At 36.2% G+C, this 22,293-nt stretch overlaps 4 protein-coding genes across 5 annotated transcripts; 3 read left to right on the forward strand and 1 right to left on the reverse strand.

The window, feature by feature from the left end:
* The first annotated feature begins 1,629 nt into the window (after positions 1-1,629).
* On the forward strand, positions 1,630-10,966 carry LOC109042705 (uncharacterized). 2 transcript variants are annotated; one of them, XM_019059598.2, is made up of 5 exons: positions 1,630-2,118; positions 4,142-4,390; positions 5,428-5,572; positions 7,325-7,457; positions 8,253-10,966. In XM_019059598.2, the coding sequence occupies exons 1-5, from the start codon at positions 1,974-1,976 to the stop codon at positions 8,403-8,405; spliced, it is 825 nt and encodes a 274-aa protein (XP_018915143.1). In that variant the 5' UTR covers positions 1,630-1,973; the 3' UTR covers positions 8,406-10,966. The 2 variants fall into 2 exon arrangements, with proteins under 2 accessions (XP_018915143.1, XP_018915144.2); XM_019059599.2 differs by lacking the exon at positions 1,630-2,118 and adding an exon at positions 3,006-3,145.
* A 955-nt stretch (positions 10,967-11,921) lies between these two features.
* Positions 11,922-15,959, reverse strand: LOC109042708 (mitochondrial import inner membrane translocase subunit Tim13). Its single transcript, XM_019059602.2, has 3 exons — positions 15,746-15,959; positions 13,732-13,800; positions 11,922-13,186 (listed from the first exon to the last, which is right to left on the reverse strand). The coding sequence occupies exons 1-3, from the start codon at positions 15,848-15,850 to the stop codon at positions 13,088-13,090; spliced, it is 273 nt and encodes a 90-aa protein (XP_018915147.1). The 5' UTR covers positions 15,851-15,959; the 3' UTR covers positions 11,922-13,087.
* A 61-nt stretch (positions 15,960-16,020) lies between these two features.
* Saysd1 (SAYSVFN motif domain containing 1) lies at positions 16,021-18,206 on the forward strand. Its single transcript, XM_019059601.2, has 2 exons — positions 16,021-16,783; positions 17,636-18,206. The coding sequence occupies exons 1-2, from the start codon at positions 16,643-16,645 to the stop codon at positions 17,999-18,001; spliced, it is 507 nt and encodes a 168-aa protein (XP_018915146.2). The 5' UTR covers positions 16,021-16,642; the 3' UTR covers positions 18,002-18,206.
* Positions 18,207-18,214: 8 nt separating this feature from the next.
* LOC109042697 (zinc finger MYM-type protein 1) lies at positions 18,215-22,184 on the forward strand. The gene has a single exon (XM_019059585.2). The coding sequence runs from the start codon at positions 18,225-18,227 to the stop codon at positions 20,352-20,354; it is 2,130 nt and encodes a 709-aa protein (XP_018915130.2). The 5' UTR covers positions 18,215-18,224; the 3' UTR covers positions 20,355-22,184.
* The last annotated feature ends 109 nt before the right edge of the window (positions 22,185-22,293 follow it).

Here is a 22,293-nt window from a genome sequence, read left to right on the forward strand (position 1 = left end):
TTTTTTTTTTTTTACGTAGATAGATGCCTGAAAATTGCAAAGAAAAATAATGATAACCAGGGCCGGATTAAGGGGGTGGCCACATGGGCCGCGGCCCATGGCGGCAAATCTAGAGGGCGGCAAATTTTGCAATTTTTTTAAATGTATAGGTATTAAAAAATATCGGGTTTAGAAAAAAAAATTACAAACGAGAAAAGGCGACAAAATCTCTCATTTCCTGAGAGTGTAGTAATTTTTAATTTTGTCGTCTTTCAGTGATACAAGAGACAGCACCTTTAATTACTCGAGTTAAGAGAGAAACTAAACACGCAATTTGGCCTGGAACGGCGCGGCGCAGAGAGCAATGATGACGAGGACTTGAGATGAAAAGGAGAAGCCATCGGCATGTAACACATATCAGCGCCTACAAGACTGCACGAATACTTCACGCATTGCATCAAACACAGTGCGGTCATTGCGGTCTGCGTGAAACGGATAGCGCCTACAAGAATGCATGAATACTTCACGCATTGCGCCGATTACAGTGCGGTCAGCGTGAAACGCATGGCGCCTACAAGACTGCGTGAATACTTCACGCATTGCGCCAAACACGGTGCGGTCTGCGCGGCGCGGCGGCGGAAGTGTAAATCATTAAACCTAATTCATGTTTGTTCTTTCGTAATTTTTTCGTTCATTTCTTATGAATAGAAGGCCTTGTCCACACAGAGATAGGTTTACAAAACTTGACTTTTGCTAGTAGTGTTGACAGGGCATCCTCAAAAAATGTGTTCAACACGAGTAAACGCATCTTATGCACCCCTCCCCCGCTGACATGTTCCCTGATGATAACTTCTCACGAAAATAAATATCATATCGGTAAAAATTTGACAACAAGGTAGACTACCATGCTACGGAAGAACGCCGTGTAAGCCCTTAGACGTTGCCAAATCTTTGACGAAACACAACTTTTCAGAGAAATCTGTGAATAAATATTTGTCTTCTAATTTTTCGAAGAATAATCGCGATAAGCTCAAAATTTTCCGAAATTTGAGGAGAAAATAATAACTCTCCGTAAAAATGAAGTTTTTGCCGGAGGAAATTTGACAACTCTCGAATGTTCATACGGCGTTCCTCCTTAGCACGGCAGTAGAGGGGTTGATCACGAAAGAAGCGCGAAGGATAAGATCGTCGCCGAACAATGCAAATGCGCTCCGATGCTTGAGGGATCTTTCCCCGAACAACTCGCGGAGGTATCGATGCTTCAGGTGACGACCGCCATGCCACCATCATCTGCCAATGACAAGCCGTAACAAGGAGCCTCAATAACGGATGCCTGGCGTGAGGTGGTGGAAGAAGGGGGCGGGGAGGGTCGTGTTGAAAGGGGAGGGGGGGGTTGCGTTCGAACGGCACGTCGGCACCGTCCATGCAACCTCGCGTAGGGAATAGGGATATCGCGGTATAGCGGCCACGGGCCCATATGAACCTGCATCCCTCTTGGACTCGCCGACCGCTTCCTTCCTTTCGAGCTCACCCTCTACCCTCCCCGCGCCGTCCGCAATAAAGGAGAGCACATCTGGCGCTGAGAAGGGGGAGCTCCTGTGGGCAGCCGCGGGGTTGGAGCGGGAAGGGTTTCTACACTACGAGGGGTGGGGTCCCTATTTTTAGAAACCCAGTGTCGGTCAATGTTTTCAGCGTTTCACGCACAGTTCGCTCCTTTCCGTTGCCTTTCTCCGCTCCATTCACCTAACTCCTTTAAATGTTCGTGAAATTCCGCAGAAAAACCCCGGTCTCCTTCCCCCGCTAACGCTTTTGCGCAGCTCCGAGGATCGCGAAAAAGGCCGAGCCCTCACGTTTCTTGTCGAGCCGCGGAAAATCAATAATGCATCGGACATTTTCAGCAGTTTCAGTGTCGCTTCCCTTCGATCGGTTCCCGTAGGCCATTCCAGCAGTGCGAGTCGATTTCCTTCCCCGTGTTCTCATTTTCGTCGTCGATCATGATTTTCACCGAGTATCACAAGTCCCTACTTTACGAGAGGCTCAAGATTGGGTTCAACTGTTCGTTTTGCGGGACCCATTTCCTGAATAAAATTGACTATACCGTCCATGTCCATGAACATTACAATGCTCTGCTTAAAAAAGGTACCTCATCTGTTCTATCATCACACGAACTTCAAAATCATTGTAGCCTGTCTCCATCTGCCTGATATGTTCCCTCCAGTACCTACCTATTGATTTTGCCGTATATGTACATACCTAATCAGACTCCCAGTATCTAAGTCTAACTTTTATGTCTATCAGTCCCGAGGGCTTGAGAATATCGTTTTCACAGCCCACCGCTTGTATCCGAATGACGTTAAAGTACCTAAGTGCATGGATAACCGAGCCAAATAAAAAAAAAAAAAAAAAAAAAAAATTATCTTAAAAAGAATAATGCTCGCACTTACATTTTTAAAAATTTTAGGATAAAAGCAAGGCTTATACCTTCTCCTGTGGCTACTTCTAGGATGGTCTTCGTTCAAACTTACCTATTTCTCGTTCTGCTTGCCTCTACTGTATCATGCCGAGTTGTTAGAGTAGTACCAAAAATCGTTAAAAATTCTCTGATTGAAAGCCCTTTCCTAATATTTTACTTGCCTGATTTTTTCCTCTTGTTTTCTCGTTGGCTATGCAATAAGTAAATGGCAGTGCAAGCAAACAGTGAGAAATATTTTGAGAGTTCCATCTGCGCTATTTGCTTTTGGAAAAATGGCAAGGGGCAGCAGGTCTGTTTCAAGTCGGGACCTGATTGGCGCGTTTGAATTTTACCGCTTCTTGAAAGAGCGGCAAAAAAAGAGCCAATCAGGACTCAGGTGCTTTGTCTGAGGAGTTTGCTGGTGTAAAAAACCATAAAAACCAGTAAACGGTAAAACCTGAAAGTAAACAAACTGATTACACGAGATCATACACGAGATAAGATAACTGTTAAGTGATAAGAGGGTAAGACAACATTTCATTTTAGTGTCGGCGACAAAGTAATGTAGTGGATCATTTCCTAATTCTCAAGATCATTTTTTGAAATTGCTGAACAGGGTAAAGAATTAAGTGGAAAGTGCTCAGTGATCATCAACTGGATGAAGTTTAAGTAGAATCTAAATACCTAACATTGATAACATGACCAGGCGATTCAGTTAATGTTTTATTCATATAATTTTTTTCCTTGAACATCGAACTGATTGCTCAGCTAAATCAGAACGGGAGTCTTGCCAATCCATAACTGATATTAACAGAACAATGCTACGAAAGCAGGGGCTCTGTCGTTGAATCATTGTCATTCACCCACATTATGGGAATCGTACATTCAAAGGGTCAAAAAATGCCTTGACATTGCTTGACGTAGTCCTTCCCACCATTCATGTGATCATTAAGAACAGGTTTTAACTAATTGTAAATAGTTCCTTGGCTTAGCTAGAATTTACATGACCATCTGAAAACTGAGCCCTGTTCCTTCTTTTTTTGTTTAAATTGTAAATTGCCTGTGCTTTTTCGATTCCATAAGTCTGTGAAGAAAACCCTTCTAAATGAAGCAACTGCATGTCTGTAAAAGTGTCATATCACTTGCAATCTTTTCATTGCCCATTCAGTTACCTGGGTATGGAGCCTTTTTGGCGATGTTTTCGAAACTTCTGCAGACCTACCATTGATGAAATTAAGCATTCCCATTGCTACAGCCATGGTTTTATTACCATCAGAGAGCTTTTTGGCGGCAAAATGGAGGGGTTGCAATGTGGACCGCGTTTAGCGGAAAGGAACCAAGCCACATCAGCCGTTGCCAAATTTAACTGGGCACTTGAATTTTTTACATGAAAACAGTCGTGGGGATTCCTTTTAAAATTTTAAGAAATTTGCTTTGTACTATGCAAAACGTTCACAGAAATTTGCACAACCGTTTTCATCTAAAAAATTAAATTGCCCAATAAAATTTGGCAATAGTTGATGTGGCTTAGTTCCTTTCTGTTTAATGCAGTTCATTTGCCCCATGCACTTCATCGCTCAGCAATTTCATGGACTAACTCACTGAATATAGTGACGCAATTAGATGCTCCATAATGGCTTTAGTCTCTCTAACTGAGAATAAAATGAAAAGAATACCATTCTCATATCTTCTCTGTTTGTTCTTGAACAGGAACCTTTGTGTGCAAAGTTTGCAACAAGCAATTTGGAAACCAGAAAATCTATCAGATACATACTCAAATCCATGCCAATGGAACACCAGAAGAACAGAAGTTACTTGCTGAGGCTGAAGCAGAGGCCGCTGAGGCTGCTGCTGCTGCTGCTGCCAGGGAGGCTGAAGCAAGTGCAAGCGGTACAAATGAATCTGCTGAAAAGAAAGCACCCAAGCGTAAGAAACCCACTCCTCCACCGGCAACACCTCGTAAGTAATTCCTCATGAACACCATTATTTACCTTAAACTTTGACCTCACAATTGGATGCATTTAAATCGAAAGGAACTATATCCATTCTGATATGAGTCCTGTCATGCGAGTAACCTTATGGATCATGTCAGGATGGATATAGTTCTTTTTGATTCAAATACGTCCAATTAATCAGATTCAAGCACTAAAATTTTCCCACCTATTTGACATGTGGATTGCATTTTGCCAAATGGAACCAGAGCATTCCAATGTTGCCAAGATTATGCAACTTACATTCTTTGTACCATAATTACTGAAATCATGCTAAAAGTTAAATTTTTAAAGGTAATTTTCGTCTTAAATTTATAATTCTTTGGGAATAAATATAAAACTTGTTTATATGATCAGTTTACCTATATTTGCAAGGTAAAAAAAGTTGCACAATCTTAGCGTCATTGGAATTTTCTAGTTTCCTTTTGCAAAATGCAATCCATGTCGCCTTGCCAACTTGCCAGCTGCATGGACTAATTCAAAAGCGTGAATTTTTTTTACCTCTGATGGCAGCTCTATGGTTTTTGTGCGACTAGGTAACTTTGGAAAATCAGAACCGTTACTTTCTTATAGAATAATTACGATTAAAAAATAAACCAGACTCAGTTCCAAAGGCCTCTTAAATTTTTTTTACAATGCTCAGAGCTCAGATTTGTAAAATTTGACAACTCTATGCTCTTCTTCTTCACAAAAGTGAAAAATAAAACTAATTGCTAATCTTTCTTTGGGACTCAAGAAAATGTTTGGTTGAACATTCAAATTTCAAGTTTTTACTAACTTCAGGAAAAATTTGCTCCACTGAAAAGTTTTCCTACATGTGCTACCTATGGACACCCTGTCGTTAATATGTGACTATCTGATTGTGAAGTTGATTTTAAAATTATCTGTCTATTTTTGTAATTCATTTAGGTAAAAAAGAGACATGCAGGGAAGCTTTTTAATATGAAACTTTTCTTTCAGCTTAGTCTTTAATAATAATTCAATAATTGATTTTATTCATTTCAGCAAAAAAGAAAGGATTCACAAAAGTCAGGATGGAAGATTGTCTTAGATGTGATGAGTGCTCATGCATTTATTTAGATGAAAATGATTACCATAAACACATGAGGAATTTTCATGGTCATAATCAAGGGAGCCGGAAATCTCCCAAGTAAGTGCTGCAATACTGTATTAAAGTTTGCTTCAATCCACTTTTTTCTGAACTCACTTTTATATTTTCTCCAAATAGGATAAGAATAGAATAACCTTCATCCATGCTGGTTTTTGCTCATATTGAAGTGGCACAGGGGCAGTTTGTCCTGTCATCTCAAGCAACAACAGCATCTTCCTAGCTAGCAGGGACTATAAAACATCTCTCATTAAAACTGTTGAAATTTACGAAGAAGGAAACCCTTTTTTAGGATTTTTTTATGTAAAATACCTGAGAGGTAAAGTTTAAGTACAATAATTGTTGAAAAAAGAACTCTTAAAAATAATACACTGGTTTTTCAACACTTTTTACATTACTCTAATTAATTGTTTTTAAAAAAAGCATGTTTTTTAAAGGGTCTTTTAGCACTTTTTTCACTTGTCTTCAGGTTTCTTCCTTCCTGAATTTTAACAGTTTATTTTTAAAGTTATTGAAAATCAAATTTTAACAGCCATTGCTAGAAGGGCTGTCAAACTCAGACTTCATCTAACTGCTCCTCAAAGCATATGTAAAGAACCCTGCATGCCAGTGGGGCTCACTGGCTCTTGGTAAATTTTGATGAAACTTTAGTAGGTCATCAAAATGTTCAATACTGGGCCAAACATTAAGAACTAAATGATTCAGTCGGGTAAGAGCTTCATAATTTAATTCGCATGTAAAAGGCGGATTGCCGAGACTTAATCAGGAAAGATTGCAGGACAGAGGAGGATTGAGTATAGCATACTGTGCCACGTCTCTTATTTCAGGATGAGGGAGCAGACTAACTCTTTGCTGCGCTAGTCACATCTGAAATGGCATGGAAACGTTAAAACAAAATCAAGAGATGCAAGGGGAAGGAAAAGATACAATGTTTGCACCCACCTGACGGAATCACCCTATTTTTTGGCTTTGACCTACTAATGAATGTATTGATAATCTACTAAAATATCATCAAAATGTGTTGAGAGCCAGCAAGCCCCCACTGTGCGCAAGGTCTTTTATTGTAACTTTTTTATCAACTTTTTTGGTTTCTCAGGGTTTCTGCTGGTCCAGAAAACTCAGAGAACTCTGTAACCTGGAAAAATTCAGGGAATTCCTAGAGAAAGTTCGGGAATTTTTGGAGTAGTACCCAGCAACTCTAGTCAGTGCCATTCCAGAAAGTGCAAATAACTTTGGAGTGCCTTTACTTATCCCTCAATTAGAATTTCTAAAAGTGAAAATTTCGTCCATAGTTTAACAAAAATCCGTGTACATAAATGATAGAAAATCTAAGCAAAGGTTTTGATGAAAGTCAGGGAATGGGCCTGTTGCAAACTTTTGCTAGAGCAATAACAAGAGTTGTTTCCTATAGATAATGCCTCAAAAATAACGATAAGAGCATCGTCAAAGTCTGAAATGCACTCACACCTTCACAATCTGCCGAAGAAATTTGCGTTTTTTTTAGCTCCCCACTTCAAAAACGATACTACGGCACAGGTGAACATTTTGTTAGAGGAGTCGCTCCATCGTCGGCAATGTTCATCATAGCTGATGCCTCTGCAGTTCTGCGCGTAATTCGAGGAGAGTTCAAGGCCAATCAAGGCGGGCGGGAAAAATATGAATGTAAACACGCCAGGCTCATCACTCAAAGGCATTCCTGATGAAGTCTTTGTTTGTTTTTTGAAGTAGCTCATATTTTGATTCTATCAGAAATTTGAAAATCCCTAGTATGAACTGTTCACTCTCTGTTGCCAGGAAAAAAGGGTGTCGTTCTTGCTGCGTCAACTGCAAAAGTGGCAATTGCAATCCAGCGCTGCCTCAACTTCCACTTCCGCCTGTGCAAGAAAGCGCTCCCTTATTCAAGTTCACAATGCAAGATAATATTAAGGTAAGTCTCTTCATCTGAGAATTTTTCTCAGTATATTCTCATCAAACGAAGGACAGAACACAGCTCTACATGACATTTGCTGTTTCATTTTCAACTTACGGTCCACAAGATAAAGGCATGACCATTTATCTTGACCGACTACAGGACAAGGTTCCACAACCTCCATGCATGGAATTATTTAGGAAATAAGGAAACAAATAGTCATTTGTGTCCAAAATATCAAGAAAATTCCCTTAAAAATGCGACTACTAAGAGTTTCAAGAACATCCACAAATAAATTTTAGTCTACACTTTTCTATAAAAAGACAAGGAATAATAACCTGGACAGATAGAAATTTCAACTGATGCTGTTTTTTAGAGTTAAACAGTGTTTTTCTCAATGTATGCGTTTCTGCTGTGACCTTACTTGTAAGATAACAAGTTTCAAAATGCAGCAGCTTTATATGACTTGAATCGCTCATCCAAGCAGGGTATAAGCTAAGCTAGGTACCATATACTCAATTTTCATTTTTTTTTTTTTTTTTTTTTTTTTTCCACCTTTTTTTCTACTTACAGCCCCTCCTTTGAAGAAGGTCAGACGCTTCACTCAGTCTTGAGTTTTTGGAAGATTATGAAAAATTAAACCTTTTTTTTAAAAGAAAGAAAGAAAGAAAAAAAAAAACATTAAAAGTAAAATTGGTTTTCTCAAGGAACTACGTTCAATATCTGCTGCATTGTTTACTCCAATTGGGTTTTCCATCAACTGATCTTTTAAACTTTGCATAGTACTAAAAATTATTATCTCTATTTTTACAGGATCGTTGGTCAAAAATGGTGTCAGAACGATTGAGTGAAGCTGTTACAATTAAAGAAGATCCTGATGCACCGAACCCTGCATTGGAGTCTCTATTGAGTCAAGTGGAAGTGAAAATAAAAACAGAACCCCAAGATTATTACGAATACGAATAGTAAGTCGAAATAAAAATTTAAAAATTGTCTCGCTCTTGTCTCATTTATCGATGAACAACTGCTCTGACATCATAAATGAGATAATGGAACATCTTTCATAATTATTCTTTGAATTTTGAAGAATCTACATCATTAAACCTGCAGCCAAAGCAGGAGTTAATTCTTCAAACTCAAAATTTCTGCCTTGTGAATTCCTTCTCGTTTTGATTTGATGTGCGATATAAATTTTAATCTTTGAATGTTAAGTATTTAAATGTAGGAGCCATCGATGTGAAACATTATAGCCGTCATAGCTCTTCAAAGTGAGGAGAAATTCTCGAGTAATCATTCGGAAATAGTCTACCTTTTGCCTGGAAAATTTTTTTGTAAAGTGCCATGATTGTATGATTGCAGCTAAGTCAAATGATCTTGTAAAAAATTTAATCTCTAGTCTTAAGGAAAGGTTAACCACAATTGCTGAAAGTGCACTGTCAAAACCTCATGGCAGAGTTGGGACGCACAAAGTTGCCTCGAAAGATAAAATTTTCCAATTTGTCGGGAAATTTCTTCCTCAGGGCACCCTCAAGCATATTTCACCTCAGATTGGTTGACCCTCATCAAAGATTTTTATCTCTCTTTTTAAGAAAATGTTTGTCACAATATATCACAACATAATCCAAGAATTCAAATTGCCAACAACCGATATTGTACCTACTTGTGTTGTGATAAAATTTGGCTTATCATCTTGTCATGCTAATTCCAACTTCTAGAGGAGAAAAACATTGGATTCTTTCTGAGTATTTCTTAATAAGTGGAGGAGCAATCATTCCTAGTTTATTACCAGCAGTATTAATATTTTTCTACTTAATAACACCAAACAGACGATAGCTTGTCTTGACCAATATAGTATTTACAATGAGGTAAAGCCCCAGCGCTAGCAAAAGTAGACTTTGGCATTTGTGAAGTAACTTTAGAGTATTCAAGATTTTACCTGGATGAATCGAAACAAGAGTGTAACATTAAAACCTGTGTAAATTCATGAATACTGGGGTTTCTTGGCCTTTAAAAACTGGACAGAACTTTTGGCTTTGTATGTACTTACCATGATTTTCTTCTTAGCTTAAAATTTCTCATCAGGTATTTGTACTTAACTTTGAAATTTCGTTTCATGACTTTGTTTTTCCTTATTTTTTACTGATGTAATACTATTTTCCTTTTATATTTATCGTTGTTTCACTTCCTGACTTCACATACTCTTATTAGTTTCTAATTTTTATACTCGAAAATTTGTTGCTACATCCTCTCATCTTTTCACTGAATCTACTAAGCCTTTCAGGAGTACGCACATATGTAGGTACTCTTATCTACTTGTGTTTTCAACCTGTGGACTATTTGAAGTGGTAAAAAAAATGTGGTACTTCACTTAAAAATAATTTTACTGATAATAGCATTATTGCAATTGAAATATGTATCATAAGTTCAGTCAGCAACCGCTGATCAACCTTTTTTCTTCTGAGCAGGCTATTGGCATAGTCATGTATGGATTTACCAGCAGGGTTTGAAACTTCACTTACCAATTTTCGGTCTAACTAGTTTTGATTATCACGTGTATTAAAATAGCTATTAGTGTATTTTCCAATAGCAAATACACTACTTTCTAATATCAAGCCATGATTAAAGATGGAACTTACAGGTTTTGATAATATTTTTGCATTTTGACCCATTAAATTGATGAATGTTTTCTTTAATTTTTTTTATTCATGAATCATCATCACACTTGAAATGTACCCCCGTGTATTTGATCATATTTTGACTGCAATTTTTTTTTGCTTTATAAGAAGCCTCCTTTGGGGGCTTTAGTTCTTTGCAAGAAGGATGTTTTATAAGTATGCAAGCGTCTCATATCTATAGATAGTGGTTCCAATCTGGCTTCGTAAAACCACAGGCCATAGGCCATAGCCACAGGCAACAAAAGGGAAGTACAAAAAGAATTACAGAAATTATTTCAGATTTTTCAAAATTCCCTTGTCTGTTTCATTTCTAGGAGAAAACTCCTCATAGAAGACTATAAAAATTAAACAAAATTTCTTGCTTTGAAGGTACCCAATTGATAGTGCTGCAATAACCTCAAATAAGGAGATTGCCCTATTTTCTTTAAATTTATAGGAATCAGCTTAAATGAAATGTAACAGTTGGTCGTAGAAGTAAGAGGACAATTTAATTCAATATTTGAAAAAAAATTAGCTGGATTCTGGACAGCAAATTAATTAATACCCAATTCTCGAATTATTTCAAGATAGCTCCTGATTTATTCTGCTTTTATTTAATTTTGTTGTTTTTGGTTTATTCAGTTTTTTCCTGTTTTTGAATATTGTGTTAATGATATTTTTGTTAAGCTTGCAGCAGTAGGCAAGTGTATTTACGTTTGTCCTTGAATTTGCGAAATGTCTTTTGTAAAAGGTGTGACAAGACTGCATTCACTCACTTCTGTAATTTTTCATTTGTGAAGTTATACCTCTAGTCATTTAATGTTACTTACAATTATTCTGAATCAATAAAATGTCACTATTTTACTCAAAGTATTTTGCTTGATTCACTACTAAATGTGTCTTTGACCAATTCTGAGTTCTTTCTTGAAAAATTAACAGGGAAGAAAATCATTGAAAAATCCCTAGTACGTATACTAGAATTTCAGGGGTTGCATGAATGTACTCCAAAGTATCTAAATTGTAGATCTTTTTTATGCTTTTGTCAAAGACTGCAAGGAAAAAGAATCATTTTTTTTTTTTTCAAATGGGGCGTCTCTGCGATGCACACACATGCATACATAACAATTGCATGAATTGCAGTGTTAAGAAAAAGGAAGTTTTAATTTGTATGGCTGGCTCTTCAAATTTTTCCGCAATTTTAACAAGATCTTAGAAAACTATTCTAAATATTTTTGTTCATTAGGTACAACTCTTTGAAAAAGTCTCAATTTTGGTTTTGACAAACTGTCATGAACCCTATTGAAGAGAAGAAAATTTTGATTAGCATGAGGTTAAAACAGAATAGATTTCCTTGCGGTTAAACTATTTCTAAGAAGCATGCCATGTCACTAAAATTTTAAAAGAACTTACATGTCTGTAATAAGTACTAGTACTCGTCCAATCAAGGTGCTTTCTTGACTTTTTAATGATTTCAGAAATTTTATACCTTCATTATTACTGGCACCAATCTCTCAAGCCCTTGACACAAGATCGAACTAAGCCTTTCCATCAAACCGGACCTAACCAAACTTGATCGGACACACAAAGTCATGCAATGAATTAATTACCTTGAGTTTCATGACTTGAGTTGAGTTTATCGAACTTGACATAATTGTCAAGTTGATCGAAGTTGATCAAATTACAAAGAGCTTAAATTGTACTGTGATACCTTGCAAAGTTTGTGACACAATATTTGTGTATGAATACATAGAGGTGTCTCAGTAGAAGAGGCTGATCCAAGAGCTACATGAAACTACTAGAAATCAAAGTGAAAAAAAGAGCAAGAATGTAAAAAGATGAACTTTTAATTTTTTGAAAACTGTAGACGTACAAAAACAAAAAAATTGCAACAATGACTGTGCAGAAGAAATGAAAATTTTAATTTTGATCAAACTTGTTCAAACAAAGACCGGGGGAAAAGAAACATTTGTAGCTTTAACTGTTAAAACAATATACCTGCAGTTTTTGAGATTTTAACTTCTGACGAAAAAATCTTGAGATTGGGTAATTTTGAACAAATCAGATTTTAAAGAGGACAGAGGGCATTAATTTTGTGGAAATGCAGGGAAAGGAGCTATGTTAAATACTTCTACCTCAAGAAACCTAAACATTAGTGGTCAATTAAAACATTCCAATTCTTAAAAAAATTTCCAGAAGGAAACAAAAAATACTCTCATCCTGGAAATGAAGCAAGAATTTTTACAAAAGAGAAGTTATCTTATTTTGTAAGAATACGATCTAAAGCATAGTATATGTAGTTTCTTCCCTGGAAAAGAAAGAAAGAAAAGAATTAAATGGATAATGCTATTTATCCATTGCTAAATGCAGAAACACACTTTAACAATTAAGACTTCTGATCTACATTTCTGCGGAAGGACAGACCAACTTTACTCCTTGAAATTTCCTCAAAATATTTCTCACAAACAGACAAAATACACACTACTCAGCAATCGAGATTTATCTACATTTGAGTCTTTAAAAATAGAGTTATCTACAAAATACCGATAGAACAGAACCAGTATTAAGTTGAACCAAGGAGCACTTGCAAAAACCTCTTGAGACTCTATTAAATTTTATCATTATCTATCACAGTTCAACTCAATTGTAGATAGATCATTTTTACTGAAAGACTCCGAGAATTTAAGAAATTTTCACAAAATACTGCATATCAGTTTACAGTTTCAAAAAAAATAATGATGGTACCAAGTACTGAGATAAGTGTTGTAGAGGTTTCATATTTAAAAGAAAAGAGGCAAGAGATTGCAACGGGAGATAGTGACGTTGCCTGCCTCTAAATTACTGGTCTTTCATAAGATGGCTGACAAAAAAGCTTTCAAAGCACCAGCAAGAATCTTGATGAAAACAATTAACACTACAAAAGAAGATATGGAGAAAAAATTTACAGCAGCTAGTAAATCACTATGAATCCATTCAAAATAATATTCAATGACTGAACTATAACCGCTGTCTTTCTTTTTGAAGTCTCGTACTGTATGATTTCGATACTAGATTCCACGAGTCCATATATCTATCCATACACATGGCAACACATTTCTGAAAACGAAAACAGTCTTATATTAGAGTAGAAAAAACGATTGCTCCAAATTAACCATCAAGATAAGTGGGAGCAGAGAGCCTTTCTTTCCTCACAGAAAATGCCATTTCTTTTGCCAAAAAATAGTTACAAAAAATCCCAAGGCATAATTTGCAAATGTTTTCCAATATTAAACAATACTTCCTCTCCCCACAAGGAGAGCGAGAAAGTAAAAACAGTAATGAGAATTTTTTTTTCTTTTAAAAAAATCTAAAACAAACCTAAAATTTTAAAAATCTCTTTTTGAGTTCTCTTTTTGCTCAAAGTTGTTAAAATTAATTACGACTACAAAAAGGCTGATAATTTGAGAAACTCCAATTTTATAGCGGGGACTGAGTAAAATATGTGGCTATTTTCTCAGATAACAACTTTCCCATTGAGAAAAATGAAGGTCAACAGGAACGCTTTGACTAGAAGCTCAAAATAGTAAAGATGCCATCTCACAAATTGTCAGTTGTTAACTTTCAGACCGGTTTGGAAAGACTGGATGAAACATCATACTTACTTGCTCTGAACTATCTAAAGATGTCCCTGGTTTCTGAACGCACTTTTTAAAACACTTTTCGGTCATTTTCTGAAAAATAAAACAGAAAGCAATCAAAGACATAGTCCTCTCACTATCAAAACATGGAATACAAAGCATTATCTGCAAAACGAAGTTAACCAGTGGGCTCAATCGTCACTGAATTAAAATTCTTTCATTCTCTGCAAGACAGCACGGGCTGCCTGCCTTCTTTCCTTTTTTGCTGGTTGTGGTAATTGATGTATGTGATAAAAACCTCAGAGTTGAGCCCTAATGAGTTGACATTATTTTAATTCTAGTACAGCGAGATGTTGGTTAGTGGAGTGGTTATTGTTATATAAGAGTCTGCTCGAATTCAATCAATCCTAATTTCTGATTCTCTTTTAAATTTTAATTACATTTGGAATAATTACAGAAGTACAAAGGGTATCAAAGACGTACAGTAACAGCATAATAATTTACTACTACTAGGCCACTTTATTTTCTTGGCTATGGCTCACTGCTCAATAAGTAATGGTCTTGAAGTAATACAATGGCTCATTAAGTAATTTTCAATCTAGTAGTAGACCATTTAATAGTTTAGGAATGAAAAATTTGAGTCATGTTATTGCTTAAAAATCTTTTGCTGTGTATGTTAGACATGCTGGAAATTTCTGACATCAACTTACTTCCTGGAGAAGCAAGTGTAAAATCATAATGAACATAGATGATCAGATTGACAACTGTAAACTTACATATCGTTTGGCAAAGACCTAGCTGTGTTTTGCAATGATTACCTTCCTTCTCTGATGCAGGACGATTGAAGATTAGGGAACAAATAATCGGAAAACTTAGACAAATATTTTATCGGAATCCATGTTAAAATTTGTTTAGTTCCCACTTGAATTCAAATAACCTTTCATGGTAAGTGGGGAGTTTAATATGGAAAATGCAGAATTTTGGCAGTTAGGTTGAACTTCGAAGTCTTCATTATGCCTGCATTCAGATCAGGTGGCTGAAATTTTGGTGAGAAGACAATTACTATGATACATACTTGACCTCTAGCTCTAATTAGGATCTATGACATCAATTGAGGCACTGGATGCGAAAAGGGCACTTCTCGGTTGTAGTGTTTCAGAGTTTCCTCTAAGATTTCATTTATTGTAAGGAAAGTGATTGCATCCATTTCGCTAGAAATTTTACTGAATATTCCTTATGATTCTGCAATTTCCTATGGAGAGAATTCTGGAAAAAAACCCCATTAAATTCTTCTCCGAGGGTTTAATTAGCAACTGAGATTCTGAAACACCGCGATCGAGAAGTGCCCCTTTCGCGTCCAGTGCCTCAATTAGGGAGAAATGAAAGTAATTGAATAAGAGCCTCTGCATCAACATGAAAAAGATTACAATCCCTTGAGTTATGGAATACAAAATTAAATTAAGGGTCATAAAATGACAGATAGAAAGGCAAAATGCAATTCTTCCTTGTCAACCCAGAACTATCTTGATTATACAACATAACTAAAGAAAGGCAGCAACTGTTCAGTAAAATTTCCTCTCACAAGGGGAACTTCCCATGCTGTCACCTCCAATCCGGCTGAAAAAATTCATACGAGCTCTTAGGATGAATTTGTTAGGAGCGTCTTTTTAGGTTTTTTCCAATGCGTCCTGGAAAAACCCCCCAAAAATTCTGAAAAGTCCAGTTTTAAGCGCGTATTGCCAATAGGCACTGGACACCAAGAGTGCGCTGGGTCCGCTGCACGCACTCAAAACCGGACTTCTCAGAATTTTTTGGGGTGTTTCCAGGACGCACTGCAAAAAACAAGTAAACACGGTCCTAATGGATTCATGCAAATAGTTCATTCGAATCTTTTCAGCCAGATCGGAGGCAGCAACTTGAGAAGTTCCCCTTGTCAGTAATAATTTGCATAGAGGGGAATATTACTGGGCACTGACTTTCTTAACAATTTATGCTTAAAGAATATGAAGCATTGAGAAATTTGAGGTTAGATTCATACCCCGAGAAGTTCTTGCGCATTAGCTAGTGCTATTTGCTGTTTTACTTGATCCATTAATTCGTCTCGTTGTGCACCGGTGAGTTGCGCGCCTGCTAAAGCCTCCATTTTTTGCGGTAATAATTACTTTAGGCAAAAAATATCAAAATTTACAAAATTCACATGCACATTTGGTGAACTGATAGCGATGATAAAAAGGACGAAGTAAACAAAGGTGTATGTGGCGCCCCTGGTGGCGCCGTCAGCGCCATCCGGTCGTAAACAAAAACGAAGATTGATAACACGAAGGATACAAACAACTCGAAATCTCTTAATTTTAATTAATTTAACTCCATTTTCGACTTCAACCAAGCATTTGGCAATAATATTCATCGTATTTTACAACCAGGAGCCACGGCCTATCGGCTCATTTTAAAGTGCATTCTGAAAATCAGTTTTACAACCTCTGCTGGCTAAACTCAAACGCCTGACGTGTACGGTAACGTAAACAAACCCAGAGGTTTCGCAGCAATCGTAAACTCGTCCAAAAGACAATTAATCCATATTAAGTAATTATTCTGAAGTGCGGATTTATAATATACAATAGTGAAGTATCAAATTTACCATTATTACGGTTTAAGCCCTCTTTGCTCAATTTTTTAAGTCAACTCTTCCTGCTGCATGTGTTCTATCGTATCAACAATTTCAGAGCCAGAAGTAAAGTTGATTCACTAAAACAAGCGTGATTCTACCTATACAAACATTCAGAATGAATTTTTAAGGATTTCCTAAGACAATTGTATGCTTTAATGAACGATCTTGACCTTCCTGAACCCTCAAAGTATGTACTCAGCACTCACCATTCTATGGTGGATTATAACTTCTTCATGAACGCCACTTCTGCCTTAACTGTGACATCAAATGGAACTGGAAGAAAAGATAGCTGAATATCGAGCCAGGAAAAGAAGAGGTTTACTAGTGAAGAAAGTCCAAAATTCTGTGAAAGATGTGTTTTCGTGGCTTCATGACAAAGTGGAAACTACCATGAATGATCAAGATGATGTGAGCTTTTTTCTTCATAATATCATTATTTTTTTAATTTTTACAGTTACTGATGAAACCTACTTACTGACCACTTCTGCACTGTAATTGGGTCGGACATATTTTAGCGTTTTAATGATAGAAACATAGAGCCATGAGATTGTCTAACCAAGAACCAGTTGCAATCATTGCCTGAGTTTCCGTGCCGTGTCATTTAAGAGATAGAAAGCATTGCTCTAGCATCTGTGACATCAAGCCACATGGGTGCAGATAGTTCTCAGCCTTCTTATTTTTTCATAAGATCATGACCGCATGATTGGGAAGTTTCTGCACCCCTGTCAAGCTGGGAGGTTAACGCAGCTCCCAGATATTACGTAGAATTAAGAGCGGTATTGGTTCAGTACCATAAGACTACATCCTATTTGTAAAGGCATAGTTATAGATAAATTTGTGATGCCTTACTCAGATGGATTAATGTCACCTATTTCAACAAACTCAATTTATATCAGTATATTTTCCTTCAATTCGTCAAAGTAGTACTTTACAACATGATGGCACAGATTAATTATACACACTACTAATACACATATTCTAAATTAGTTTTTGTTCTTTTGCCTTCTTTTTTCCTGCAAACTTGTAGAGAGCATCATTGTTTGAACATCTTATTGTTGAAAGGTACAAATCGCACATGAATCACATTAAAAATACAAATTGCCTACATGTAATATCTATGGAACAATTTGGTCTACCATCTAGACCTTTTTTATCTGTAAATCATACAGCTCTTTAAAATCTTCAAATTCGATAATAGGTACATTAATTTTTGTCTGAATTTCTAAGCATACATTTCATTTTTAATGATTTTGTTTGCAGATCAGAGTTGATGAAAATGAAACGGATGATACTCCTGCTAATTGCAACTCATCCGGGGTTGCTGTAATGGAAGATTTTGGGTCTACCTCGACGGATGGTGCTGACGAATATTTCATCAACTGGCGGAAATTCTCCCTTTACGTTCTTTTGTGGTGCTCCCTTTTCGGCCTAGCAGTTTTTGCTGAATTTGGAGCTGTCTTTGTCATTCTTTCTGGTTTCGTCATCATTTGGGCAAATACTAGGACCAGTCCCAAAAAACCTGGAGAAATCAGTGCTTACTCTGTATTCAATCCCAATTGTGAAGCAATCCAAGGCAGTCTAGACGCTAAACAGTTGGAGAGAGAAATGTTATATGGAGGAATGTAAGATAGGTTTGAACTGTGTTATTGTTGAACACAAAACTTAATTATGAGAATTGGCATCTGAAACCTCCAAACGATATTAAAAAGATTTAGTAAAAACACGCCAGCTAGTCGGCAAAAATAATCAGTAGGGTACAATCTGCTTTAGAATAATTAAGTTTAATTGTACCCATTGCAGCAGAGGATTCTTTGCTGTTTTTCTATGTATATCCATTGTATTTTGAAGAATGGAATTCATCAAAGTAGAATTGGCAGGATGTATCATTAAAGACCTTCTCACGCATCCATTTTCTGCTCGCCCGCTTTATGAACAAATATCTATTGTAAATGCTGGGCGGCCAACTCCAGAACTTCCGAATTTAACTCATCAAAGTGCAAAATTTCAAAGGCATTTTCAAACAACCATCTACTCAAAATGTAATTGGTTGACTGGCAGCCCTGAATTAAATGCTCTATTTTGTTGGAATTGTCTGCTTTTTGGTCATGACAGACAGAGTAGTTGGACAAAGACAGGATTCACCAATTTAAACAATTTAGTAAATGCTGTAAATAGACATGAAGTTACAGTTACTCACCTGCGAGCCTCTTTGTGTTTTTTAACTTTTGGCTCAAGTAAAGGAGACAAGCTATCGGATAACCAACTGGATGCTGAGATATCATTGCACAATCAAAAAGTTCGGCGAAATAGAGAAATTTTAAGACGGTTGATAAATGCTGTGAGCTTTTTGACAAAACAAGAGCTTGCATTTAGAAACAAAGATAAGAAAGAAATATCAAATAACAGTGGAAACTACGTAGAGCTGCTAAAATATACTGGGAATTATGATTCTCTTCTTGCCGATCACTTGGAAAACCCCACTAAGTTTGATGGCACGGCTATCGAAATTCAAAATGAGATTATTGAGGCTTGTGGTGAAACCATTTTACAGGCAATAAAACAAGAATTGAAGGAGGCATATTTCGTCTCCATCATAGTATCTGAAACAACGGATGTCCCTACTCAAGCACAATTCTCGATTGTTCTCCGTTATGTGTACAAAGGAGAAGCCAGAGAAAGATTCCTTGGCTTTTGTGACATTGAAGACAAGACTGCCAGAGCAATTGTTGAGAAGATTCGTCAATGCTTAACAGAATTTGAATGCAATGAAAAATTAGTCGCCCAAGCATATGATGGAGCTCTTTTCATGGCCAATCATTTAAATGGTGTCCAAGCACAACTCAAAGGCACGCACCCCTTTGCGTCTTTTGTTTATTGCTACGTTTACGAAATCAATAAGGTGCTCTCTAAGAACGTTACACTCATTCCTGAATGCAAAATTTTCTTCAGTTCTGCAAGTTTGATAGCAGCTTTTTTTTCTCAATCATCAAGACGTGGAAAATATTTGGATGAATTTCTTTCCAGGCGACTTCCACAGATTTGCCCCACAGGGTGGAATTATTCATCTCGACTCATCAGCACATTGTGTGGAAACAGGTCTCTTCTTATAAATGTTTTTGAAACCATGCTTGCATGTCCTGATGAGGTTGAAGCTGATATTTTGGCGTCTGCAAACAGTTTTTTGAGCTTGTTTGAAGACTTCCAGTTCAATTTCCTTCTGAAAATGTTCAACAAGATATTTGCCTACACAGACCTGCTTCATGATGTTTTACAGGATCAGCTGTCTGACATCTTAAACTGCCATCAGACGATCACTGATGTCCAACTGAACATTGCCTCGCTTTATGATGATTTTGAAAATGTCTATAGAGATACTGAAGAATTAGTTGGGGAACCATCTAAGAAGAAAAGTACGGATTACAAACTTTTGTACTACGAAGTGATTGACACTATTGTTAATCAAATAGAGTTTCTTTTCTTAGATTATAGGAAACTCACGTTTCTGAGTCTCCTTTCTCATCACCATTTTTGGGCGTACGAGCAGACATTTCCTTATGATCCTTTTCAGAGTCTTCTTGACAGTTATGGTAAATTTTTTGATGAGGGCCGTCTGAAAAATGAATTAATTGTTGTGTACAGTAGTGAAGAGTTTTCCGAGAAAACCTTGGCAGACATGGCAAGTATGCTTAATGCCAACGCTTTTCTTAGAAATAGTTTTCCTCAGCTAGACCGACTGGTGTCCTTACTCTACACAGTACCCATCAGCACCACCTCAGTCAATAGTTCTGTTTCGACTTTAAGAAGAGTTAAAAATTACTGTCGATATAACTCAGGGGAAGAACGAATATCACATCTCCCTCTTCTTTCCATTGAAAGAGATCTCATGGCTCAGTTACAAAGTGACAACCAATTTTATGAGGATGTTTACAGCTTTTTCTCTCAAAATGAACATCGTAAAATGGATTTTGACTATCGGTGATACCTTCAATTTTACTCATGAACTTTATGTTCTAAATCTAGAAAAAGCTCGAAATTAAAAGAAGACTCATATTACTTATTAAATATTGAAAAAAAGTAATTTGTGATATTAGGATGAATGCCTTAATCATGTTCTAATCCTATTATGTATAGCAGTTTTCAATCATGCTGTTGTTCAAAACAGGTGAATAACTCGTAGGTAGTGAGGAAGTGAACTGAGCTTCGTAAATTTGGCCCTATCAACAAACCTATCAGCAAATTATATGAATAATTTATTAGTTTAAAACTTCTCAAATAGAAAAAATTTTGATAATTGAAAATGTGAAAATTTGAAAATTTTGCTGTGAAGCTGTGAAAATTTTGTTGACATCTGTCTGCCGTCAAAAATTTATAATAGACTAAAAGTTTGAAGTTGTTAAGTGTTTCGTTTTTCTCATTTTGTTATCTTCACTTAAGTGTTACTTCTTTTGTTTTTCATGTCTTTCTCCTTCTGTTACAATGAGATTGGATTGGAAAACATGTTGTGATTTCCTATGCCGATAAGCTAAATTTCTGTAATATTAGTTTTTTTGTAGTCTTTGATAGGTATATATGTCGCAGACGATTAGTCAAATCCGGCATTTGTCAAATGCATAGGCAGATAGTAAAACATGCATGCTTAGTATTGCTTAGATTGAAATTCTGGCCCATTTGCTAATTTTAGACAAAATAATTTTTTGCTAATGTAAGAAATTATTTGCTATAAAAATGGTCATCATTCAGTGATATCCATAATGATTCCTAGCTTTTGTACCAACATCTATCTCAAAATTTTCAACCTGTCGTAAAAACGGAATTTTTTAAAACACATGAGCATCTAAAAAAAAATACAATGGAAGTTCGTAGATTATATACATTCTCACTTTCTAAACGTTCAAAACTCGAAAAGTCTTCGTAAAAAACGTACTGGAGCTTCTTAAATTGTCAATATAATTGATTATCTGTCTTTGATAAAATGCCTGATTTGACCCTTTGCCCGTGTAACATATAAACTTAAGCACATAGAGAGGATTTATTATGTTGCTGGAAAATGTTCAAACCAAGGTTTTCCCTTTTCTAAAAAAAAAAAAATTTACAAGGGTAAAACCACCCTTAAAAATGTTCTACTAAATTTTAGTTGTGCATCTGTTAAAAATGCACTACACGTCAATGTTGCTGTATATTAAAGAGGTATCTAATTCAAGTGATGTTAGCATTCTAGGAGTCTGCTTTTTTTAACTGCAAGACAGTTTAACATATTTTATTTTCTTAATTGTTGACATCTTGTAATAGGATTGGTTTAATTACTTTTTTGTTAAAATGCACATTATTCGGAGAGAGAAAGCAAAAACAAAAGTTTCCAAAATCAATGGGTACTGGAATTGTTTATACCTAGCTTAAAGAATATCACAACCAATGCAATATCACAATTATACTATTTTCATTTTCCAGAAAATTCAATGATACATATTTATAAATGAAGGCAAACCTTTAAGATTAAGATTTAAAGGAGAGAGAAACCACCTTTACTAAATTATAATTACAAATGTGAGTGGTGTAGTTATCTCATTTTGATTTGGCTCCGTCAAAATTTTACTCCCTAATTTCAGCAAAAATCATCTAATTAAAAAAGATTCAATTTTAAATTTATGTCCATGTATGCCTGAGTAGCCTTTCATTGATAGTGATAATTTTGATAACCATGAGAATACATTTCATTTTTTGTTTTAATCTAAGTAAGTTATTTTACTTTGTTTCGATTTATTATCTCATTTTCAACTTAGTATAATAAACTGATTTTTATACTCGATAACATATTTTCTTATACCCTTTACCATTTTCATAACAAGAGGTGCCTGGAATAATCGGGGCATGCAGGGCCCTTGATTAAAGTAGCGACTAAAAACCGCTAATGAAAAATC

Source organism: Bemisia tabaci, chromosome 2, assembly GCF_918797505.1.
Source record: "Bemisia tabaci chromosome 2, PGI_BMITA_v3".
Lineage (NCBI taxonomy): Eukaryota > Metazoa > Arthropoda > Insecta > Hemiptera > Aleyrodidae > Bemisia > Bemisia tabaci.